At 42.4% G+C, this 19,658-nt stretch overlaps 1 protein-coding gene and 1 long non-coding RNA gene across 2 annotated transcripts; one reads left to right on the top strand and one right to left on the bottom strand.

Annotated features, from left to right (window-relative positions):
• Positions 1 to 5,231: 5,231 nt before the first annotated feature.
• LOC130145080 (uncharacterized) lies at positions 5,232 to 19,321 on the bottom strand. Its single transcript, XR_008820362.1, has 4 exons — positions 19,068 to 19,321; positions 17,138 to 17,210; positions 16,543 to 16,855; positions 5,232 to 6,002 (listed from the first exon to the last, which is right to left on the bottom strand). It is a non-coding gene; the product is annotated as an uncharacterized LOC130145080 (long non-coding RNA).
• MMP7 (matrix metallopeptidase 7) lies at positions 7,047 to 14,743 on the top strand. The gene is made up of 6 exons (XM_056329578.1): positions 7,047 to 8,879; positions 9,412 to 9,635; positions 9,742 to 9,890; positions 11,046 to 11,171; positions 11,689 to 11,850; positions 12,400 to 14,743. The coding sequence occupies exons 1-6, from the start codon at positions 8,772 to 8,774 to the stop codon at positions 12,420 to 12,422; spliced, it is 792 nt and encodes a 263-aa protein (XP_056185553.1). The 5' UTR covers positions 7,047 to 8,771; the 3' UTR covers positions 12,423 to 14,743.
• Positions 19,322 to 19,658: the final 337 nt, after the last annotated feature.

The following is a 19,658-nucleotide window of genomic DNA, read 5'->3' as shown; positions in this document are numbered from 1 at the left end:
TGTTACGAGTGTGACAGAGTAAACTCCTTCCACCCTTTGCAGAGCAATTGACAACTACCTCCAGACCAAGCCAGAGTAACAAGAGGCAGGGGCTGGTCATCTTTAGACAGGATGCTGTGACAAATTAATTTTTACTGCAAATAAACTGCCTTTTATTAATAGCCAAAACCCCCTAGGCTAGTTTCCTCCTCCTATAAAAATGTAAACTTGCATTATGTAAAAATGTAAACTTTAGTTACAGTAAAATTTTGAGACACGGACTGAGGACTGGAGGGAGTCTTCCTTTAGTGTGCAATCTTCTTTTGTTACACATTAATGTAAAAGATCATAAAGGATTAAAATGCACAAAAGCCTATTGTTCCTGATCCGTGATCAGCCATAATCACCTGGCAGTGACATTTCCTCAGGAGAAAAGGTAATGATGTCAAGTTGATTGTAAAGGGATAGGGCACCTGGTATGCCTCTGGGAGTGTTTCACTCCAGACCATGCAAGTGTTTCCAAAAGCAGTATCCCAGTCATCTGAACACGTGGCACTTGGGTTCACGCTAGGATCTGCTGGGCATGAGCAAACTTTGTCCCTTTCAGACAGTACTGAGCCAAAAAGCACACCACCCCACTGATGGACCCTCAGCTTGCTGGATCAGACCCGAGCGAGTCTGGAGCAGCCCGCTCCCACATGGGTGCCCAGGCCTCAGCACCCACTTTTCACCCTCCAGATCCACTTTACTCCTTAATATAGACACAGACTGTGGTGCCTGGGAAAGAGTCTAACAGACTTTTGGTACTGATGAAATTGTGATGTGAAATTCCCCCTTCCCTTATTTTGCCCTGAAAGTGCTCTGACTCTAGTTGGTTGACCTTGGCAGGCTGCTAGGTGCCCACCCAGCTGCTCTCGCTCCCCCTTCTCAGTGGAACGGGGTAGAAAGTAAGATGAAAAAGCTTGTGGGCTGAGATAAGTACAGGGGGGTCGCTTAGCAATGGCCGCCACGGGCAAAACAGTCTCGACTCAGGGAAATTAGTTTATTACCAATCAGGTCGGAGAACGATAATGAGAAGTAAAAACTAAATCTTAAAACACCTCCCCCGCCGGCGCCGGGCCCGGGGGCCGCAGTCGGTGCCGCCCCCGCCGTCCCGGCCGCTCCTGCCCCTCGGGGGAGGGTCCTCACCCCCTGCCCGGCCCCGGCGCGGGGTCCCCCCCCACGGGAGGCGGGTCCCCCCCACGGGAGGCAGCTCCCCACGGGCTGCTCCAGCGGGAGCCCTTCCCAGGGGCTGCAGTTCCTCACCCCCGGCCCCAGCGCGGGCCCCGCCGCGGGGCGCAGCCCCTCATGCCCGGCCGGCCCCGGCGCGGCCCCCGCGGGGTCCCCGGCCCTGCCCGCAGCCCGGCCCCGGCCCGGGCTCCTCCCCGCGGGGCCACGGGCCCTGCCCGGAGCCGGCCCCAGCGCGGCCCCCGCGGGTCCCGGCCCCCTGCGGGCACCCCCTGCACGGGCTGCGGGGGGGAGCTGCTCCCCCGCGGGCTCCGTGGGCTGAGGGGCACAGCCTGCCCCGCCGGGGCTGCCCCGCGGGCTGGGGGAGCCGCTGCTGCGGCGCCCGGAGCCCCCCGGCCCCCCTGCACCGCCCGGGGCTGCGGGGCTGCTGCGCTCACAGGTTCCCACTCCCCTCTCAGCTGCTGCGCGGTGTTCTTTACTCTTTCTTAAGTATGTTACCACAAAGGCACCACCAGCACCGCTGACAGACAGCTTTGGGCAGTGGCAGGTCTGTTGAAGCATGCTGGAATCAGCTCTACCTGACATGGGGGCTGCTCCTGGTGCCTCTGTACAGAGGCTGTACCTGGAAACCCCCCACTACCAAAACCTTGCCACAAAAAAAACAATACACGAACATCTGTCAACCTCCTGTTTCAGCCGTCTCACGTGCTTCCTGGTTCTGGCCTGTAGCATCCTTGGGAGGGTGAGAACAAAGGGAAGTTCATTTCCTTGGAACAAAGAAAAATGAGAAGAAGGAGAAGGGAGCAAACACAGAGCCTCCTTTGAGTAATTCTTTGCCTGAGATTGGGTTATTGCCTTACAAAAGACAGGAGGTTGTCTTTAAAGAAAATGAAATGACATTTAGATGTCATGTTTTTAAGATGAACACCAAGTTCTTTTTAAGTGTATGTATTAATGTATTTACTAAGATTTTTACAAATTAGACACTGTCAAACTCCTTCTAGAATGTTGCAACCCCATCAAGTCTATATCTATTATGTCCATTCTGTACACTGTTGTAACATACTCTTCTGTAAAATATTGTTTAGTTGAAAGCAACTCTAAGAGTTTGGTAAATTTTATATCAGTTATAGATCCTGAGGAAAAAAAAAAAAAAAGAAATGTAGAAAAGCAGACAAAATGGAAATATTAGACCACAAAAAAGAAACCGCAAATAAAAATAAAAAAAAAGGTGAGAGGATGTTCCCATGCTCTATGGATCTCCTTCAGGCAATGATGCAAGAATTTTTTATGTTGTTTTCATAAAGCAAACATTTTAATGGTAAATTTACTGCCTTTAAATTATATATTCATCATAACAGAGTAAAGAGAACAATGAAGAGGCCTTGTGGCTGTACTTCATTGTATTTCTTGTAGTTTTGTGGAAAAATCTGAGATAAATGCATCACAGATGAAGTCAGGAGTACTATTAACACATGCAGTAACAACAGGAGGCTTTTTCGTAACAGGATGACAGTCTGGGGGTGGGAAATGGCACACTTCAGGTGTCTGTAACATAAGCAGCAACATCTGAAATGCTCAGTTAAGTGCTCTCTATGGCAAACAGTGATCAATAGGCAGTGACAGGCCACAACTAACTCAAGCAATTTCAGGAATCAAGTTACACGTGATGAAGCCCAGTGTTATCCTTCCATTTCAAAGAAATGGAGTGAAAAATAGTTACTCACGTGGGGTTTGGCTAAGCAATCGCTCAGGCTGGCGAGCAGCTATATGAATAATTGTTCTAAAGTTAGCAAGGCTTCTTTGTAACTCACTCTTCACCACCCGAGTACAAGCGGTCCTTATTTGGTTGTGCCATTTTTAATGGTTGTGTTGTGTTTTGACGGTGCCAAAGTCAAAATCCACCATGCTGGAAAACTCAGCGTAACTTGCTTTGTGTGAAACAAAGGCTGCAGCCCTGCTTAAGAAAGAAAATCTTCGGTGGAAGAACATCTCAGCAGTATAACCAAGTTTACCAACAAGGTGATGCTATTGTCTTTACACTCAGTTACTGGAAGTCAAGACAGAGGAATAGAAAAAGACTCATCCCACACTCAGAGGACCTGTCTGACAAGCAGATAACTACCAGTCATGAATTAATGCTGTGAATCAGGAATCATTTGAATAGAGGCAATAGCATGATCATGACTGACAACTTCTAGGGGAGGGGGAAACGGTGTAAAAATTTTTTACCTGTGTGTTCACTTATGGCTGTTTTCAGGTTTTTGCAGTCCTCCTAGCTGAATCTCAGCTCTCTCTAATACACATGAGATAAATCAAGCTTCTGCATGGGTCTTACATTGATTACATTCAAGTTTAATATCTCACACCTTCTATACTAGAGCATAAAACGCCGGTGGTAAACCTATAATTCCTCTGGAATTGCTTTACTGCATGTCAGTTTACAATGAAGTCTATCAACTCTCTGGTGTTTCAGGGCTGTTTAATTTTTTGATAGAAATAGGATTTAGCAAATCAGGCTAAATGCAAAATTTTGGTTAACACTGTTTATATTCCCAGCACTTTTTCGAAACACCTATACAAGTCCATGAGACTCGGCACAGGCAAAGGCACAAGAAGGTAAAGCCTTGCTGTGTCTGCCCTGCCTTTTGGACCCTGGCCTCCGTCACCACTGAAGCCCAAACTCACCATGAACTGCATGTACAGACATGTGCAGTTCCTCAGGATGAGTCAGGGAAAGCTTCAGCCGTTGACTGCTCCTTGGTTTAGGTTACATTTAGTGTGGATGGACCAAGTGCAGCATGCCTCCCCATGCTGTCACAGGTACTCTGCCTGCCCTTGCAACGCTGTTACATGATCAGTCTGTTTTAGATGCAATTCTGCTGCTTATCACAGAGATTTGCTGCAGAATTACAGGCAGTCTGAGGTTGTATTAGTCCAAGTACTAAGTTAAAGGTTTCCTGCATGAGGGAGTATGGTTTTGTCAAGACAGTATGCACGCAAGGCTTTAGATTGCATCTTGACCCGGTCCTTTAAAGACAGTGTTGCGCCAGGCTTACAAATGGATGGACACAGCCAGCTACAAAAAAGGAATTAATAAATCAAAGGTAACTATGGGATGATGCCACTGCTACTGCCCAGCAAGGTTTGGATCCACGCTGCAGTGAAATGCAGCTGACTGACCCCTTCCCTTCTCCCTTCTCCATGTCCTGTACATGTGCTTCTGGAGAAAGGAAAAGACTGCATGCACCTAAAAGTTATATCTGGTTACTTCAATTTAAATCAAATAAAGCAAATTACTATATGGAAAATTTTGAGAGATCCACATGTGTCTGTTAGATGGAGGAAAGAGAGACTCCTGATCATTGACAAAAGGAGCATAAAAAAATGGAGGATGTCAGAACTAACACATGTAGGTAATATTTAGAGGAATCCTATTTCCCTTGTGGTTTATTGCTCAAAATTATTATTGTAAAAACTTATCTCTATATTTACATGTTTTTCCCCACACAATGTCCCAATTACACTGTTGTAAATACAAAGTCATTAAATGCAAAGCAATTCTAGACACTGTGAGAAGATGGTAAATCCACAAGTTAAGATACCTTAAGTTTTATTGCTAAATTATTAGTAACTTAGATCTCTTAGTTGTTGTCACATTGTGCTGAACCTGAACATCTAATCCCTTCCTCGGGCCTTTTTCGCCCTAAAGCAGTGGTATGTGAGGTACATCTTGCTGAGAAATATCGCAATACACCTTGATCCACTGAAGAACTGCATTGCCTCTCTCCAGGGATGGGCTGACGCAGTGCCAAGGGACCCCAGCAGGACCTCCATGCCCAGGCAGGGATGACTGAAGGTTTTTACCCTCACAAAGCCTGCAAAAGGGATACATAGCCCTGGCTTCCAGTTTCCAAGGGACAGCTTTGAAGAGAGCCCCCCTCAGTGGTATTTTCTGTGGAAATGAAGTGCAGAAGCAATGGAGATGTGCCTCTCCCTACAGTCTAGGCCCCAGCCAAGAAAGATGGCACATAACAACCATGAGGGGACTTCAAATTTGTGTTGTGCAGAGGCCATTCTGCATCCAAAAGGAGTGTGCCACACAAAGCTGAGGCAAGAAGGAGGCTGAAGGTTCATTTTGTGCAAAAATACCAGGAAGGTTCTGAAGCAGACTGTGCCTCACTGAGCTTAGCCTCAAGAAATCACTATGCAAAAAATCATTTTACTCTGCAGAAATATTTGCCAAGTTTGAATTTTATTTTCTGTTAGTCAAGTTGAATAACCAGGTAACAGAACAAAACAAATCAGGAGTCCTGGAGACCATAAGAATCCAAGTGTATCCAGTTTGGTAGGACCTTAAATACAATATCGTGTAATCCATAAGTGTCGCAAAGAAAACCTTTCCCAGGAATTTTTGGCCTTTCTTTTTGCTTGATACTCACTGTAGACCGCAGCCAGAAGCCGCTCACTCACTCGCCACACACAATGGGACGGGTGAGAGATTACAAGTGCAAAAGAGAGAAAACTCATGGATTGAGACACAGTTTAATAAGTGAAAGAAAGGGATGGGGGAGGGATGCAAAGGCTCACCACCTCCTGCAAGCAGATTGATGTCCAGCCAGTCTCCATGCAATGGCTACCTTGGAAGACAACCCTCACTCCACCTTCTTCTGCTAGCCCAGTTTTATTGCTGAGCATGACATTGTATCATACGGAAAATCCCTTTGGAGAACTTGGGTCAGCTGTCCTGACTCTGTCCCCTGACAGCCTCTTTACCATTCATCCTCTTCCAGACACTGTGGGGACAGAGTGTGAAACAGAAAAAGCCTTGACACTGTGCAAACACTCTTTACCAATGCCCAAAACACTGGTGTGTTATCAACACTGGTTTAGCCACAGACCAAACATGGCACTATACAGCCAGCTATGAAGAAAGTTAACTCCATCCCAGCTAGGTCCATAACATTCACAAAGACATTTGAGCAGCTCTTGAGTTGCATTGAGTCCACTGTCGGCTGCATTCAGCTTGGGCAGAATCCTGCTGAGCCTCCTGTCCAAGTCAAATTACTAAGAAACAGTGATCATTCACCACTGAATCATCCAATCCTACTTCACTTTTTCATCCTACCACATCCAAAGGAGGCTCAGGTCTTAGTTTCTATGTCTTTTCCACTAGACCACAAAAGCTCTGATGCCCATTAACAAGTTCTGCATGGGACAGACTTCCATGAAACATCCTTGTTCAGCGTTACTCACTTCAGAAAATGTCACAGTGTAAATATTTCAGTGACAATAATGTGAGTCTTCTTAATATAATTTTACATCATGGAGCCCCTTTATTGTCACTATGGGACTACAGCAACTTCTGTTATTAAATGTCTCTAACATAATTTCTTCTGACCTCCTTGAACTTTCTCTACAAAAGCCATACTCTCTGACATAGGCACAGGTACTCTGCTGAATGTAAATGATACATTATCTATATATCATTATATGTACAATGACATACAATAACTATGATGTTTGGGCAGGAAATTATTTTGCCTGACCCAAACAGTTCTTGTCATTCAATATCAAGACAAAAAGATGAAGTCTGGAAAATTCACACAGCTAGATCTAAAAATTAGCATCTGTTTCCTTTTGATATTGATCTTATTAGAGTTAGATTGATTCTTGCTGATTTTGAACCCAAAGAAATTACAATTCTTTTAGTGGAAAGTTTTTTATTTCAGTTCAAGCCCAATGTTCATCAAACCCCTCTCTCTTTTTAAAAAAAAAAACCACCAAACAACACAAAAAAACAAAAAGGAGGGGAGTTGAGAAATTTCCAGTAGAAAATAAAATGGAACGTGATGTCTGTCCTTTCTCAGCAAGGTCTTGTGTTTAAACTCTCCTTTTCAGTTTTACCCATGGCCCAGTTAAAAGATATGTGTGATTTGCTCAATAGCCTGTCAAGCGGAATGGGGCTCTGGAGGCTTTCAAATTCCTCTAGTGTATAAGAGGAAATAGTCAGTACCACACACTAGAGAATGGAGTTCAAAGTGGTTTAAGCACATCCTCATCTCCTGCCACTGAGAGCATGGTCCAGATCCTACTTTACTGCCACAGTCAGACATAAACTCAGTTGTTAAGGAAGAAAAAGATGAACCTACCCTAACAATAAAATATTTTTTTTTCATCAAGCTTTAGATTTTGGAAATTGATAGATTTCCTGTAAGTCTACCAAAATGTACAGAAATTACCATATGGAGGGTATCTGGGTTGTTTTCAATATCAGGTGGAAGCATCGTTCCTTTAGCAACTGCTTCAAACATAGTGTGTAATGTAGTCCTCTCTTGCATAATTCAGCAGTGTTTTAGTATAGGTCATCTTTCTCTGAAATGAAAGTTTTTCTCATCATGTCAGTCAGAAGTACATTGGACTTAAGCTAGTAACACACAAACTCGTCAATACATGTTCAGCTATACCCATATGAGCTGACCTATTGTGAGAAACCATAATGGTCTTTTTCCATTTATGTGCCTCTCCTTTTGGATTAGAGGTAATATGCACAGCCTGAAACAAATCACAAGCCAGTCTGTGGACTGGTGTTTCCAGTCCTCAGAAACTATCACTTCCAGTAGGGTTTGGTGGTATGAAGCTGAGACCGGTGATGGTCCCAGGGGACCAGGGAGGTTGTGGCTGCCCTGCTCAGCTTTGGTTTTCTCTGCCAATGCTTCATGGACCTCCATCAGATTGCACTGGTACAGCTAGAGGTAGAAGATATCTTCACATTCGTTAGGGTAAGCTCCTCTCTCTTTTTCCTGAGGGATTTCACCTATTTTTGTAAATTATATTTTATATCTAGTTCTCCAATATAAAAAGACTCTCCTGAAAGGCCATCTCATTTGGGAGGAAAGCGACAGACTTCCCACAGCTTCCTATTTCTAGAGGGCACATTTAAAGAGCTGCCTTCTGATCTCTGTAAAAACAGCAGAAACCTATTTAACTTCACTGAACTTCACCTTTCCTGCAGCATAGGGTACCTCACAAGAGAACTTGATTCAGAATAATTACCTAGACAGTGTTGTGCATGCTTCCTAGGAAATGCCACTAGTTTCAGTGAGATAGGACTCCCATCCATCACATCTCTGCCTCTGCATCAACTAATACAGGCAGGCTGTCTGACCAAGAGGCTGTTGCAAAATGCCTTTGTGTATAAGGAATTTGGGGAAGTCCAGTAAGAAGCGATTATACAGTAACTGTACTGATGAAGTTACACAACGTGAACGTCCCTATGACCCTGTGGTTTCACTGTTCGGAGAATATGAAAAGGAAGAGCCAAAGCTGGCTGCTGGCTATGACATGACATCAACAGGGAAGTCAAAGGCAAGGTTTGTTTAACGTGCTTTCATTTAGTTCATAGAACAGTGATGACATTACATTAACACCACCAAAAAGTGAGTCATGTATATAATTGCCGCTTGGAGCTATCAGGACCTATATAAATATTTTAGCTGTGGTCTTGAGAGACAGAAGGTCAAACCCTTTCTGCTGTAGCAAGGTTCCTTGGTAAACTGGGCACTATGCGATACCTCCTGCTTTGTGCTGCCATCCTCTTACCTAAGAGTCTTGCTTTCCCAGCACAACTTAAACTAGAATCATCGAGCAACAGAGACCTTGAGGATTTAAAGGTATGTTACCAGGGGGACAACATAACTGCATTATCAATAACCTGATTTTTTATTTAGCTTCTATGTTCCTTTCCTATCTGTTTATATTATCTTCTTGTCTTACACTACCACACCAGTTTTCGCAGACGTGACTAAAGAATTTAAACTCGCTGACTAGTTTTAGACACCCTAAGTCTAGCATACAAAAGAAATCAAGTTCCAACTGGCAATAAAGGAGCACGTCACCCTTCCAAAGCATCTCAAAAATATTATGTAGACTTCATTGGAAGGTTGCATATTTGAATGCTCAGTAAATAGTGTTTACTTAAAAGGGTTGCTTGCTTACAGTGTTTTGCTGCTATTGCAATTCTTTTTATATATGTTGGTCAATAATACAGTGAGAACAGAATTTGATAAACTAAAATAGGGAGAGAAAATAGATCTATAACTAGCATGACTGCAGGATAATGAAACAATTCAATCATATCTATAATGCAATTACCAAAAGATCACAGGTGTATGTATTAACTTTTGTTTCCTTTTCTTCTTCCAGGCATATCTTGACAGATTCTTTCCACTTCTTACAAAGACACCAAGTTTAAGCTTAGAAGACAGGATTAAAGAAATGCAGAGGTTTTTCCACCTGACTTTAACTGGAAAATTAAATGCAGAAACAAAAGAAACAATGAAACAGCCCAGATGTGGAATCCCTGATATAGCAAACTACAAAACATTTCCTGGAAATCCAAGATGGAGAAAGAGACATTTGACTTACAGGTTAGTGATGTTTCAGGTTTTATGGGGAAAGGGGTTGCTTTGTATTTAACTGCGTGGGTTTCCTTCACACCCTAAGTGACATTAATCTGTCTCATTTTGCTACCAGGATTGTGAATTATACACCTGATCTACCTCAAAAGAAAGTGGATGATGCAATTAGAAGGGCCTTTATGGTATGGAGTGATGTGACTCCACTGAAATTCCAAAGAGTATTCAAGGGACATGCAGACATTATGATTCAATTTGCACGTGGTGGTGAGAACACTTGTAATTTTTAAAATACAATGGTCCGTATTTGACTCAAAACATGTATTTTTATAGCCACAGCTTTAAGGCAGAACAGTTGGAATTATTCTGAAGTGTGCATAAATTTTATCTTGTCTTTATCATGCCACCAAATTTGTATGTTATGATTCAGTTTTACTCCTATGAGACCATTAAAAAATCCTTTCAGAGTTATAGCTGTGAAATGGAGGGACAATTTAGCTCCAGAACAAGATACTTAGATTTAGATGTGCAAAGCTCTGTCTGCCTTGACAAATAATGCAAACTAATGGGAACTGATCTGTAGAGCAAACCAGCTGGTTCTGAAGATCCAGCCTCCACAGGCTGGATTCAGGCAGGTTCAGGCTGGTTTACTTTGATCCAGATCTAGTTTGGTACCCTGGACTAAACAGACTTTGGCATCTGGGGTACATTAGGTTTGCTCATAGAGAGTATCTTCTCGTTGATTTTCTTCTAGAAGGAATCCCATTGATGCACTCCAAGGTTGCACCAAGGTGCAAGCAAAAGCATGGTAAATGCGCATGTCCCAGTAGAGTTACTTCAGAAGCTCCCCTGTGATCTAGATTAATATATGAATGCACCCGTACCTTTAACCTGTGCCTGGCACCTAAATTGACTCAACTTAGCCAAACTAAATGACTACTTTATGGTTAGCTGACTTGTTCTCTAGATCCACTGACAATAGTTATTAGATCTCCATCAACCGTAAATGAAGATCAGACACCTAGCTTACAAGTAGATGGCTGCATATAAACACCAAAATGTCCCAGGCTCACTAACGGGAAGCATATTGTGTTGCCATGAAGAACTGACTAATGTGCCAGTGAAAGTGAGAAAGGATCCTGCAAGCTGGAATTTCTGACAAAGGCTCACAAAAAATGTTCAGCTCTTTCTGAAACATGCAGCAGTCTGAATTAGCAAATACAAGTTTTGAACCTAAGTCATTAATTTGGACAGTGTTTCCTAAGCCTTGCTCCTCGTTTCACAACCTTGCTGCTATTGTAGGATTTTTTTGTAAGGTTTGGTAATGAACAAAACTCGCACAAACAAGCAACATGTTTCGATTTGCTGAATTTAAACATTACAGCTGATGTCATCTGAGGATACATTTCTTTTTAAATGCAGAGCACGGTGATGGATATCCTTTTGATGGAAAAGGTAAAACACTAGCTCATGCATTTGCACCTGGAGAAGGTATTGGTGGAGATGCTCATTTTGATGATGCTGAAAGGTGGTCAGAGTACAATCAAGGTAAAACCCACATGTGTGTATAAAGGGGAAAGGCAAATATTGTACATGTTAGAAGAATACGGCCATAGGAAATGCTTTCCATAACGCTTCATGCTTTGGCACCATTTCAGGACCAACATTTCTGTTCTCTTCAACTACCTTTCTAAGTACTTGTGCTTCATTATCATTAGCAGCTACATAATGCCTGTCTGTCCATATTTTAAAGCACTTTCATGGACTAAACAAGGACTATGAGCCTCTGTTTTCTATATAAATTATGAAAAGGTAAAATGACCTGCTTGTAGTTTGACTAAAAGCAGGGTTGGAAAGAGACTGAGGGCCTCCAGATGCAAGAGATCAGTAATATTTTTATTAAAATATTACAGTAACGTAAGGAAGATCAGTAATAACTGATCAAAACTCTGAGATTTCATTCCAAGGGAATTAAAGATATAAATTCTCCTGCTACTTCAATTCTTTGTATGCTAAAAAGAAATGTCACACCTTTAACATACTTTTCTATTCTTCTGTGCTGCAGAAGTTAATTTGTTCCTTGTTGCTGCTCATGAATTTGGCCATTCTTTGGGACTTGCTCATTCAAATGTCCAGGGAGCTCTGATGTACCCTCTCTACTCATATGTGAACCCAGCAACCTTCAGACTTTCAGAGGACGATAAGCGAGGAATTCAGAAGCTATATGGTAAATTCATTATAAGATTTGATTTTCAAGATAAAACTTGCTGTGGTACAGGTCTCACTACTCTCCCTGATTGCAAGGGCCTCATCATATTACCAAAAAGAAAGAAGGGGAACAAACTTGTGAGAAACGTATCCCTGTATACTCCATCTGCTATGTTCCTTCTGTAGCATGTTGCCACTGCAACCAAGAGGTGATGGAGTAGCAGTGCAGCAGCCTGATGCACTGTCTTCCTGCAGACCTACATATTGCCAAACAATTCCAGTGGACTTTGCTCTGCAAATGAGCTCTTTCAGTGAGTGGGTTTACTGGCAGGGAAATGAAAGATACTGTGCCACTTACTGAGTGAATGAGACAGTTCAGTGAAGGCAGAAACTACTCAGCAGTAGAAGTGGAACACAACCAGAATTGACCCTACAGAGTAAACTTTGCCAGGTTTGCTTTTCTTTAGATGCCATCTTCCTCAGGGCGAGGAACACTAGGAATAAAACACAGTTGTCTACATTGTGTATTTCCAGTACAGTCTCTATATTTTGTGCTTCTTTCCCACAGGGAGAAAGTCATCAAACTTTTGAAGGCAGTGCTTCAAAAAGATGAAATAATTCACATCTGGTTGCTTTGGTATGCCAAAACAATTTTAATCCTCTAGATAATTAAAGTGGTAAACTCCTGGACTGCACTTTCCCTCCCTGATTTTTTATATTGATTTATTTGCACTTTATACAATTTCACTTAACAATTAAAAAAAAAAACCAACACCAAACTTGTATACTCTGTTGTCTAATAGAGTTTTTTTAATTGTCTTCTGGTATTTCACTGGAGCATTAAATAACTCCTGTATGTGTGATAGACAAATATCTTTCTGAATAGAGGTATAGGTCCCTGAAGAGCCTGTGTGCATTTACCGCTGGAGTTACAACTGTTCACGGCTCACTTTCAGTTCCCATGCATGTCCTGGCCCTCCACAGTACCTACTGCTGCCTTCTCAGAATCAGTGTGCTTCTCTCCTATATGGTTCACACAAAGAGGAGAAGGTCCCCACAGGGCATGAGCTGGAATGCTTTCCCAAAGGGAACAGCTTTTCAATTTTGTGTCCTCTCTGGCTTACCAGAGAAACAGGTTTGAGAAGTAGTAGACTAGGATTCCCGTTGTCCAGTGTGATATTCCAACATGTCTCAGGTATTCTGAATTTTAAAAAGACACCAAACAGGAATTCTCCTTCCCTCCATTGGAAGACTATTCCCACATTGCCAGAAATCAAAAGCAAGCACAGACAGGCATAGGATGACCTCCTGGTTGCTGGAGCTGGCCAGTTGTCCTGGAGGTCTGAGCTCTCTGCTGCAGGGTGGCATACCTGTCTTCCTGCCATAACTGAGGAGCTGAAATGACATGGGAAAATGCATTCCTGTCTCTCAATCCCAGAAGAAAATGCCTGTGCCTTCCTGGCTCCCTGAGCAAAGCATCACCTGAGGAACTTCAAAGCCTCCACTGGGCTTAGTCCTTGGAGAGATTGGGAAAGATGTGATGAGAACAGTTTACTTTGCACACAGGCAGTGGTCTACAAACACTGGAGTTTTTTTGCATATATAGCAGGACAAACTCTTATAGGATCAATGGTTTCTCCATTAGGAGTGTTTTATGCTCCCTGATGGGGAGAGAAGGCAGCTTCTACCTCAACACATTTGCCAGATGCGCACAAAGATCTAGTCTCTCAAAAGATTGACAGTATGTCCCAGCCTTTATCCAAAGGCTTTTTCCAGTTCAAGAGCTGCTGCCTGGTGATGCAAGGGCTCCAAGTCCACATACAGCTGAGAAGAAGTTTTGCTCAGCCCCAGGTTTAGTGCAGGACATGTGAGAGATGGAAGTCTGCTCATGGGCCAAGTGGGACTCAAGAAAGTGGTAGCACCTTTTGCAATTCAAGGGCTGGGTGGAAAGGAGGAGAGGCAATTTTAATCTCCGTATACTCAAAAGACTTATGTCCTGCTCTCTCAGCCACTTAGACATACACATTTCCTAGGATGGCATCTAAACACGAATGCACTTCCTAAGGTAGGTCTAATTCCCACTCAAGTTTCTGGGTACCAACTGATCTCCGGGTTTGCTCTTCCTCGCTCCCTGGAGCTGGAAGGGATGTGAAACAAGTTGTATGGATACAGGTCAAGTTCCCTCTACCATATTACAAAACTACCTTTTCCTGCTTTCCTTCTGACCTCTTCTAATCACTCCTTTCCTAGCTGACACTTTACCTTCAATGTACTCCATCAGAAAAAGTGTCTTCAGCATCCATGGGATTACCACTGCTCTGCGATTGCCTTGGAAGTGCCTCCAGCAACAGCAGAGGAGCAATCCTATAGCAATCATCTACCTGAAGAGGGTAGGAGAGAGAATTAGAGCTCTACACCTACCAGACAGGCTGCAGTTTATTCGATGAAGAATTCCTGTTAGTCCAGTCCCTCTAACAATATCTGCTGCAAGAAGCAGCACCTTATCATGGTATGGCTGAAATAAGTCACTGACAGACATGCAGAGTGTCAAGGATATGTAAGGACAGGGTATGAAGCATGCTTCTTTCAAGTGCTTCCCTCTCAGAAAGCTTTCTCACCTCTAAACACTCCCACCAGTTACTAGCCATTTCTTCCACATGAAGCTCAAAGATGAAGTAGCTAGGGCTAAGCGGGTATTATCCTGACGGCACAGGTGTCTTGAGGTATGAGAAAAACAGGAAGCCCCAGAACAGAGGGTCAGATCCCAGACTGCATCAAAGACTATGAAGAATGGGACTAGTGAGCTCCGTGACCTGTGTGGATGCTTGACCAACTTGGGTCTACCTGTGGAGTCCTGGAAAGATGCAATGCTGACAGAAAGTACCCTGTTCTCTTGGCCAAAGCCCCCACAGGGAACATAGCACAAAACAGAGACACACCATGCTCTTTATTGAGCTCAAGTCACTCGCTAGTGCTTCTTAAAGAGAAGACAGACATCATCAGAGGAACGACTGTGCAGAGAGAACCATTCCTAAAGATGCATGGGACAATCCATGCACCGTGCTGGACGATGTGCTGTACTGACACATGAGGAAGGCATGAGAACAAATACTTGGCTGAAAGTAGCAGACCTGTTTTCTAGAGTACAAATTTCCATGTGAACTGAGAGGAATGGGGTAAAATTCCAGAGGTGTATTCCTAGGAAGACCGTCCTGACAACAGGACACATCTGGGAGACAGCTTCCAGTGAGGACACGAGCTGACTGGCCTGCAGCAGGGCCAGCACAAGGTGGGAGTGAGGCACCCTTGTGTCTTGAAGTAGGCACATCTGAGAGGCAGCAGCACTCGGCTAGCATCTCTACAGCATGTGAAATAAAGTAGGAGCCACAATTTCTGTCCTGAGAAGGCAACGGTAGCACTGATGAGCTGTCAGCAGCATCCTACCTCTTGCTGAGCTCTTGTTGTGCTGCCATTTGCACACAGGACCTCCTTCCCTTTGGGGAAAACTGCCACCGGCACACCTCACCCTGCTTACTAGACATTGATGCGATATCTGCCTCCATCTAGTGGTACAGCTCAGCAAACTGCACTGGCTTTACACCCTGTTGTAAGGTGCGTCTTGCCTGTCCAGAAGCCCACAGCAATTACTGCTATACATCCCACCATTAGGGTAACTTAGAGACAGGAGCAAATTTAGAAAGGATGCTGCTGCCTCTTCCTTCTTCGCTTTATTCTACTCATTCTGTGTAAGTTTTCACATGCTCTTCCTAGTAGTATCTGAGGACATCTAAACACCATCTGCTTCCTCCTCTTCCATACAAAAGAAGAAATGGGGATTCACATAGCATTTTGGTTTGGTAGGGCTTTGAATTTTTGTTTGCTTGCACTACTGTTCTTTTAAATAGAAATTTACTTAAATGTAACTTTGCTGTTCCAGAGAGTACAACAAGCAGCAAATGAACTTTCAAATATACTAATATTTCTGATGGGCCCTTTGACCAACCACACGTAAAGGATAAGCTTTACTGCTGTTTTAAAAAAGTCATGGTTACTACCCTAGAGAGGCTATTATCAGGACTTACACAGTCACTCAGGTATCTTGAGCCTACTCCATCAAACACAGAGTAATATTCTGAGAGGGTAAAGTCGATATACATGTGGTGGAATTATGCACAAGAGGTGCACAGGACCGGTAGGAAAATAGCAGCTTTAATTCACACTACACTATTGATTCTACTTATCTGCTGTCTAATAAAAGTTTATGACAAAATACACATCTGGATAATTTTAATTGTACCATTCATTAATTTTTCTTTCTTCTAAGATGTGCTTTTAAACATAATTGTCTTATATTAATTTATCTGTCCATATAGATGTATGTACAGATTAGATTTTACTAGTATAAATTGAAACAGTATCACTGGTTAGTTATTCGGAGAAAAGCCTAGTGCTATGCTTTAGCTTCTATTCATTACCTAGATTTTAAATATTTATTATTTTATGAGATTTTGAAACAATTTGTGTATCCAAAGACATTTTAAAAAGTGATGAAGCTTGTAATTTCCTAAGCCATCAGAAATACTGCAAGAAGAATCCTCATCTCTTCTCATCTGCTTTTGCCAAATACAGCAGAAGCAGCATTTTACTTCAGGCACTAGCAATTTCTACAGTTTGAATATATACCATTTTGAGGTGTGCAGGGGAGACTTACCAATCCTCCTTTTCTAGTCTTGGGTCACTGCTTTTTCCTTTCATATTAATCTCTTTACATACATCCTTCCTCCTTTTCTGGTATTTTTAGATATATTTTTTTCTTCAATTACTGTGTCCGCATTGTCTCCTCTTCTCCTTGGTGACTGTAACAGTGTTTGGCTATGCGGCGATAATGCACATTCAAACACGACTTCAGTCCTTTCTTTCAGTCTACCATTTCTCTCACACAATGAGGGAGAATCATCTTTAATCCAGAGCTTCTCTGTGAAATGTGTGGCATTATGTCCTTGGGATGAGTTTCTCCTGGAATCCTGGAAATGGACACATTTGATTCTACAAATAAAGCCATGAAGAAGATTATACTGGTGTAAGGACACTTTCATTTATCTTTTAATTTATTTATTTCCCCAACAAACAGCCTAACAAAAACAGAACCGACAGTAAAAATGTGTAACAACAGTGCATCAGGAATGAAGCGAGATGGCCATTTTGACATTGCAAGGATGGACAAACAGTACTAGATAAAACATCTCAAAGTAAGAAATACACCTTCATTTCAAGTTCTCAGCTACAGGAAAGTGGTCCTCCAATACTTGAAGTGATTGTAAGTCCAGCTCTGAAGTTTATATAGCAGCTTGTATCTCTTCATTTTCTGTATCTCCATGTCTGAGATCAAAGAAATAAAAAATAGAGGTCATGCTATGAATAGTACATGTTCCCAAGACTTTTTGTTTGTTTGTTTTGCAGCAAGGTATTTCTGGACAGTGTTAACAGCAACATTCAGCAGGGCTTCTCTGATTTCTCCACATGAGAAACCATTTCTGGTGCTATAATATTCATAATACTTCACTTCCAAAAGGGCCATCATTCTTGAGGAAATTCCTTTTATTTTATAATCTGAGTACTTAAACTTTATATGGTTCAAATACTGTCTGGACAAATTCATGCAGAAAAAAAATCCATTAAATGATTCTTTATGAGTCCCTATCTCATGAACTTCCTGACCTATAAATTACTGAAAGCTAATATGTTTTGCTTGGGAATGAATACTGTATGTTTGTTCTATTATTATATTCTTACCTAGGTGGCCCTTATGGGGGACCAAACACACAGCTACACAGATATTTTTTGAATCTAGTATAGCCATCCTTATGTTTGGCTTTTTTTTTTTTTTCCTTTCTACAGGCTATATACTTAAATCAAACCTGCTTTTCCAAGCTTTGCAGTCTGCCAAACTGCACTCTTACACTTCTTCTACAAGGTTATTTGCCACCCTGTCTCTATCTGGTTATTTAATAACTGTCTATCTTACTGTTTTCAGAGTATTTCTCCATTTTCTTCCTCATTTACATACAGTTCCATCCAGGGCTCTTTTTCCTTCTCAGTAGAATAATAAAAATAAAAATTTACCTTTGCAGGCTGCTGTCCCTAAAAGAAACAAGGGTACTGCCCTCGGCACCCTGTCACCTGTGATTGTCCTGGTTTCAGCTGAGATAGAGTTAATTTTCTTCTTAGTAGCTGCTGCAGGGCTGTGTTTTGGATTTAGTATGAAAATAATGTTGATAACACGCTGATGTTTTAGCTGTTGCCAAGTAATGCTTGCTTTAAACCAGGGACTTTTAAAGTTTCCCATGCTGTGCCAGTGAGCCGGTGCACAGTAGCCGGGAGGAGGCACAGCCAGGACAGCTGACCTGAAGTAGCCCAAGAGGCATTCCATACCATCAAACATGATGTTCAGTATATGATGTTCAGTATATAAACTGGGGGGGGGGGAGGTTGGGGGGTTGGCTGGGGCCTGCCGGTTGGTGCTCGGGGACTGGCTGGTCAGTGGACAGTGAGCAGCTGTATTGCGCATCGCTTGGGGGTTTTCCCCTTTGGGTTTTATTCCTCTCTCCTTCTCTCTCCTTTTCATTACTTTTTTTATTATTACTTATTTTATTTCAATTATTAACTTGTTCTTAGCTCAACCCATGAGCTTTACCTTTTTCCCAGTTCTCCTCCCCATCCCACTGCAGGGCAGGGGGTGGACTGAGCGAGTGGCTGTGTGGCGCTTAGTTACCCACTGAGGTTATACCACCACAGCGATGCATTCAGATCCAGGGAAAACCTTGCCATCAGGCAGCTGAACTCCCACCCCTGCTCTGTGCAGGAACTTGGCTTTGCATGAAGGCTCATGTTGTTTCAGCTTTTAATTTTATAATGGGGCTTAATTGCTACATACTCTAGATGAAGGCCAGTGATAGCTGGTATTGACAGGGGAATAAGATCTCTGGAGAATAAATCTAATGACATCAGCAGCAATTCCAGTCTTAGCAACGTATCTTAAAGCTGCTACAAGTAAAAAGCTCACAGATATGCGATGGGAAAGAGCTGATGAGCTGCAAAAGTATGAAGTATGGCCTGCCACAGTACCATCCTCTTGACTTTTCCTTGGTAGTGGAAAAAGCTAACTGGAAATTTCATCCAGTTTGAAGATACCTTTTTTTCCTGTTTTTATAGCATCGTATCTTCAACAAAACCCACCTTAAACAGGATGTTCTTAATGGTATCATAATTATGTTTTCAGTTTCAGCAATGCCCATCTGAAGTAGCTCCACTGAAGTCAATGCAATTATTTTGGATTTATCTGTAACAGTAAAAGTGTTAGCAAAGGACTACAGAAAATATTATCTGTTTTGACTACTGTTACAGCAGGAACCACAAGCCAAAGAACTACAGATAATCACTGTTGGAAAAGGCTGAGGAAAATTATTTAGGGGTGGAAATGTCTAGTCTGTTCTGTCGAAAATTATTTAGGGGTGGAAATGTCTAGTCTGTTCTGTCAGCCCTAAAAATAAAGTTCAAAGGCAATAAAACCAGAAGCATACAGACAAGCAGCAGGCTGCTGAGGTATATAGGAAAATACGGAAATCCATCCACATCAGAAAAACAGAAAACACTAGATGTCTTCAGCTTGGCCACATGAAGGGATCTGACAGAGCTGATACACTGAGTGTAGCAAGATACTCATTATTCCTTGTAATTCAAAAAGTAAAGCACTCCAAATGAAATGTTATGGGAGATTTAAAAAAAAATATGTACTTTTTTTACACAGCGAATAACTCAGCTGTGGAA

This window comes from Falco biarmicus, chromosome 2, assembly GCF_023638135.1.
Source record: "Falco biarmicus isolate bFalBia1 chromosome 2, bFalBia1.pri, whole genome shotgun sequence".
NCBI lineage: Eukaryota > Metazoa > Chordata > Aves > Falconiformes > Falconidae > Falco > Falco biarmicus.
This window is presented reverse-complemented; position numbering and strand designations above follow the sequence as displayed.

Excerpts from the sequence above, each read along its gene's own strand:
- MMP7 (XM_056329578.1), top strand. The coding sequence starts at position 8,772 with ATGCGATACCTCCTGCTTTGTGCTGCCATCCTCTTACCTAAGAGTCTT. Across the intron at positions 9,636-9,741 it reads AAGAGACATTTGACTTACAG|GATTGTGAATTATACACCTG; the intron begins GTTAGTGATGTT and ends TTTTGCTACCAG. Across the intron at positions 11,172-11,688 it reads GTGGTCAGAGTACAATCAAG|AAGTTAATTTGTTCCTTGTT; the intron begins GTAAAACCCACA and ends TCTGTGCTGCAG.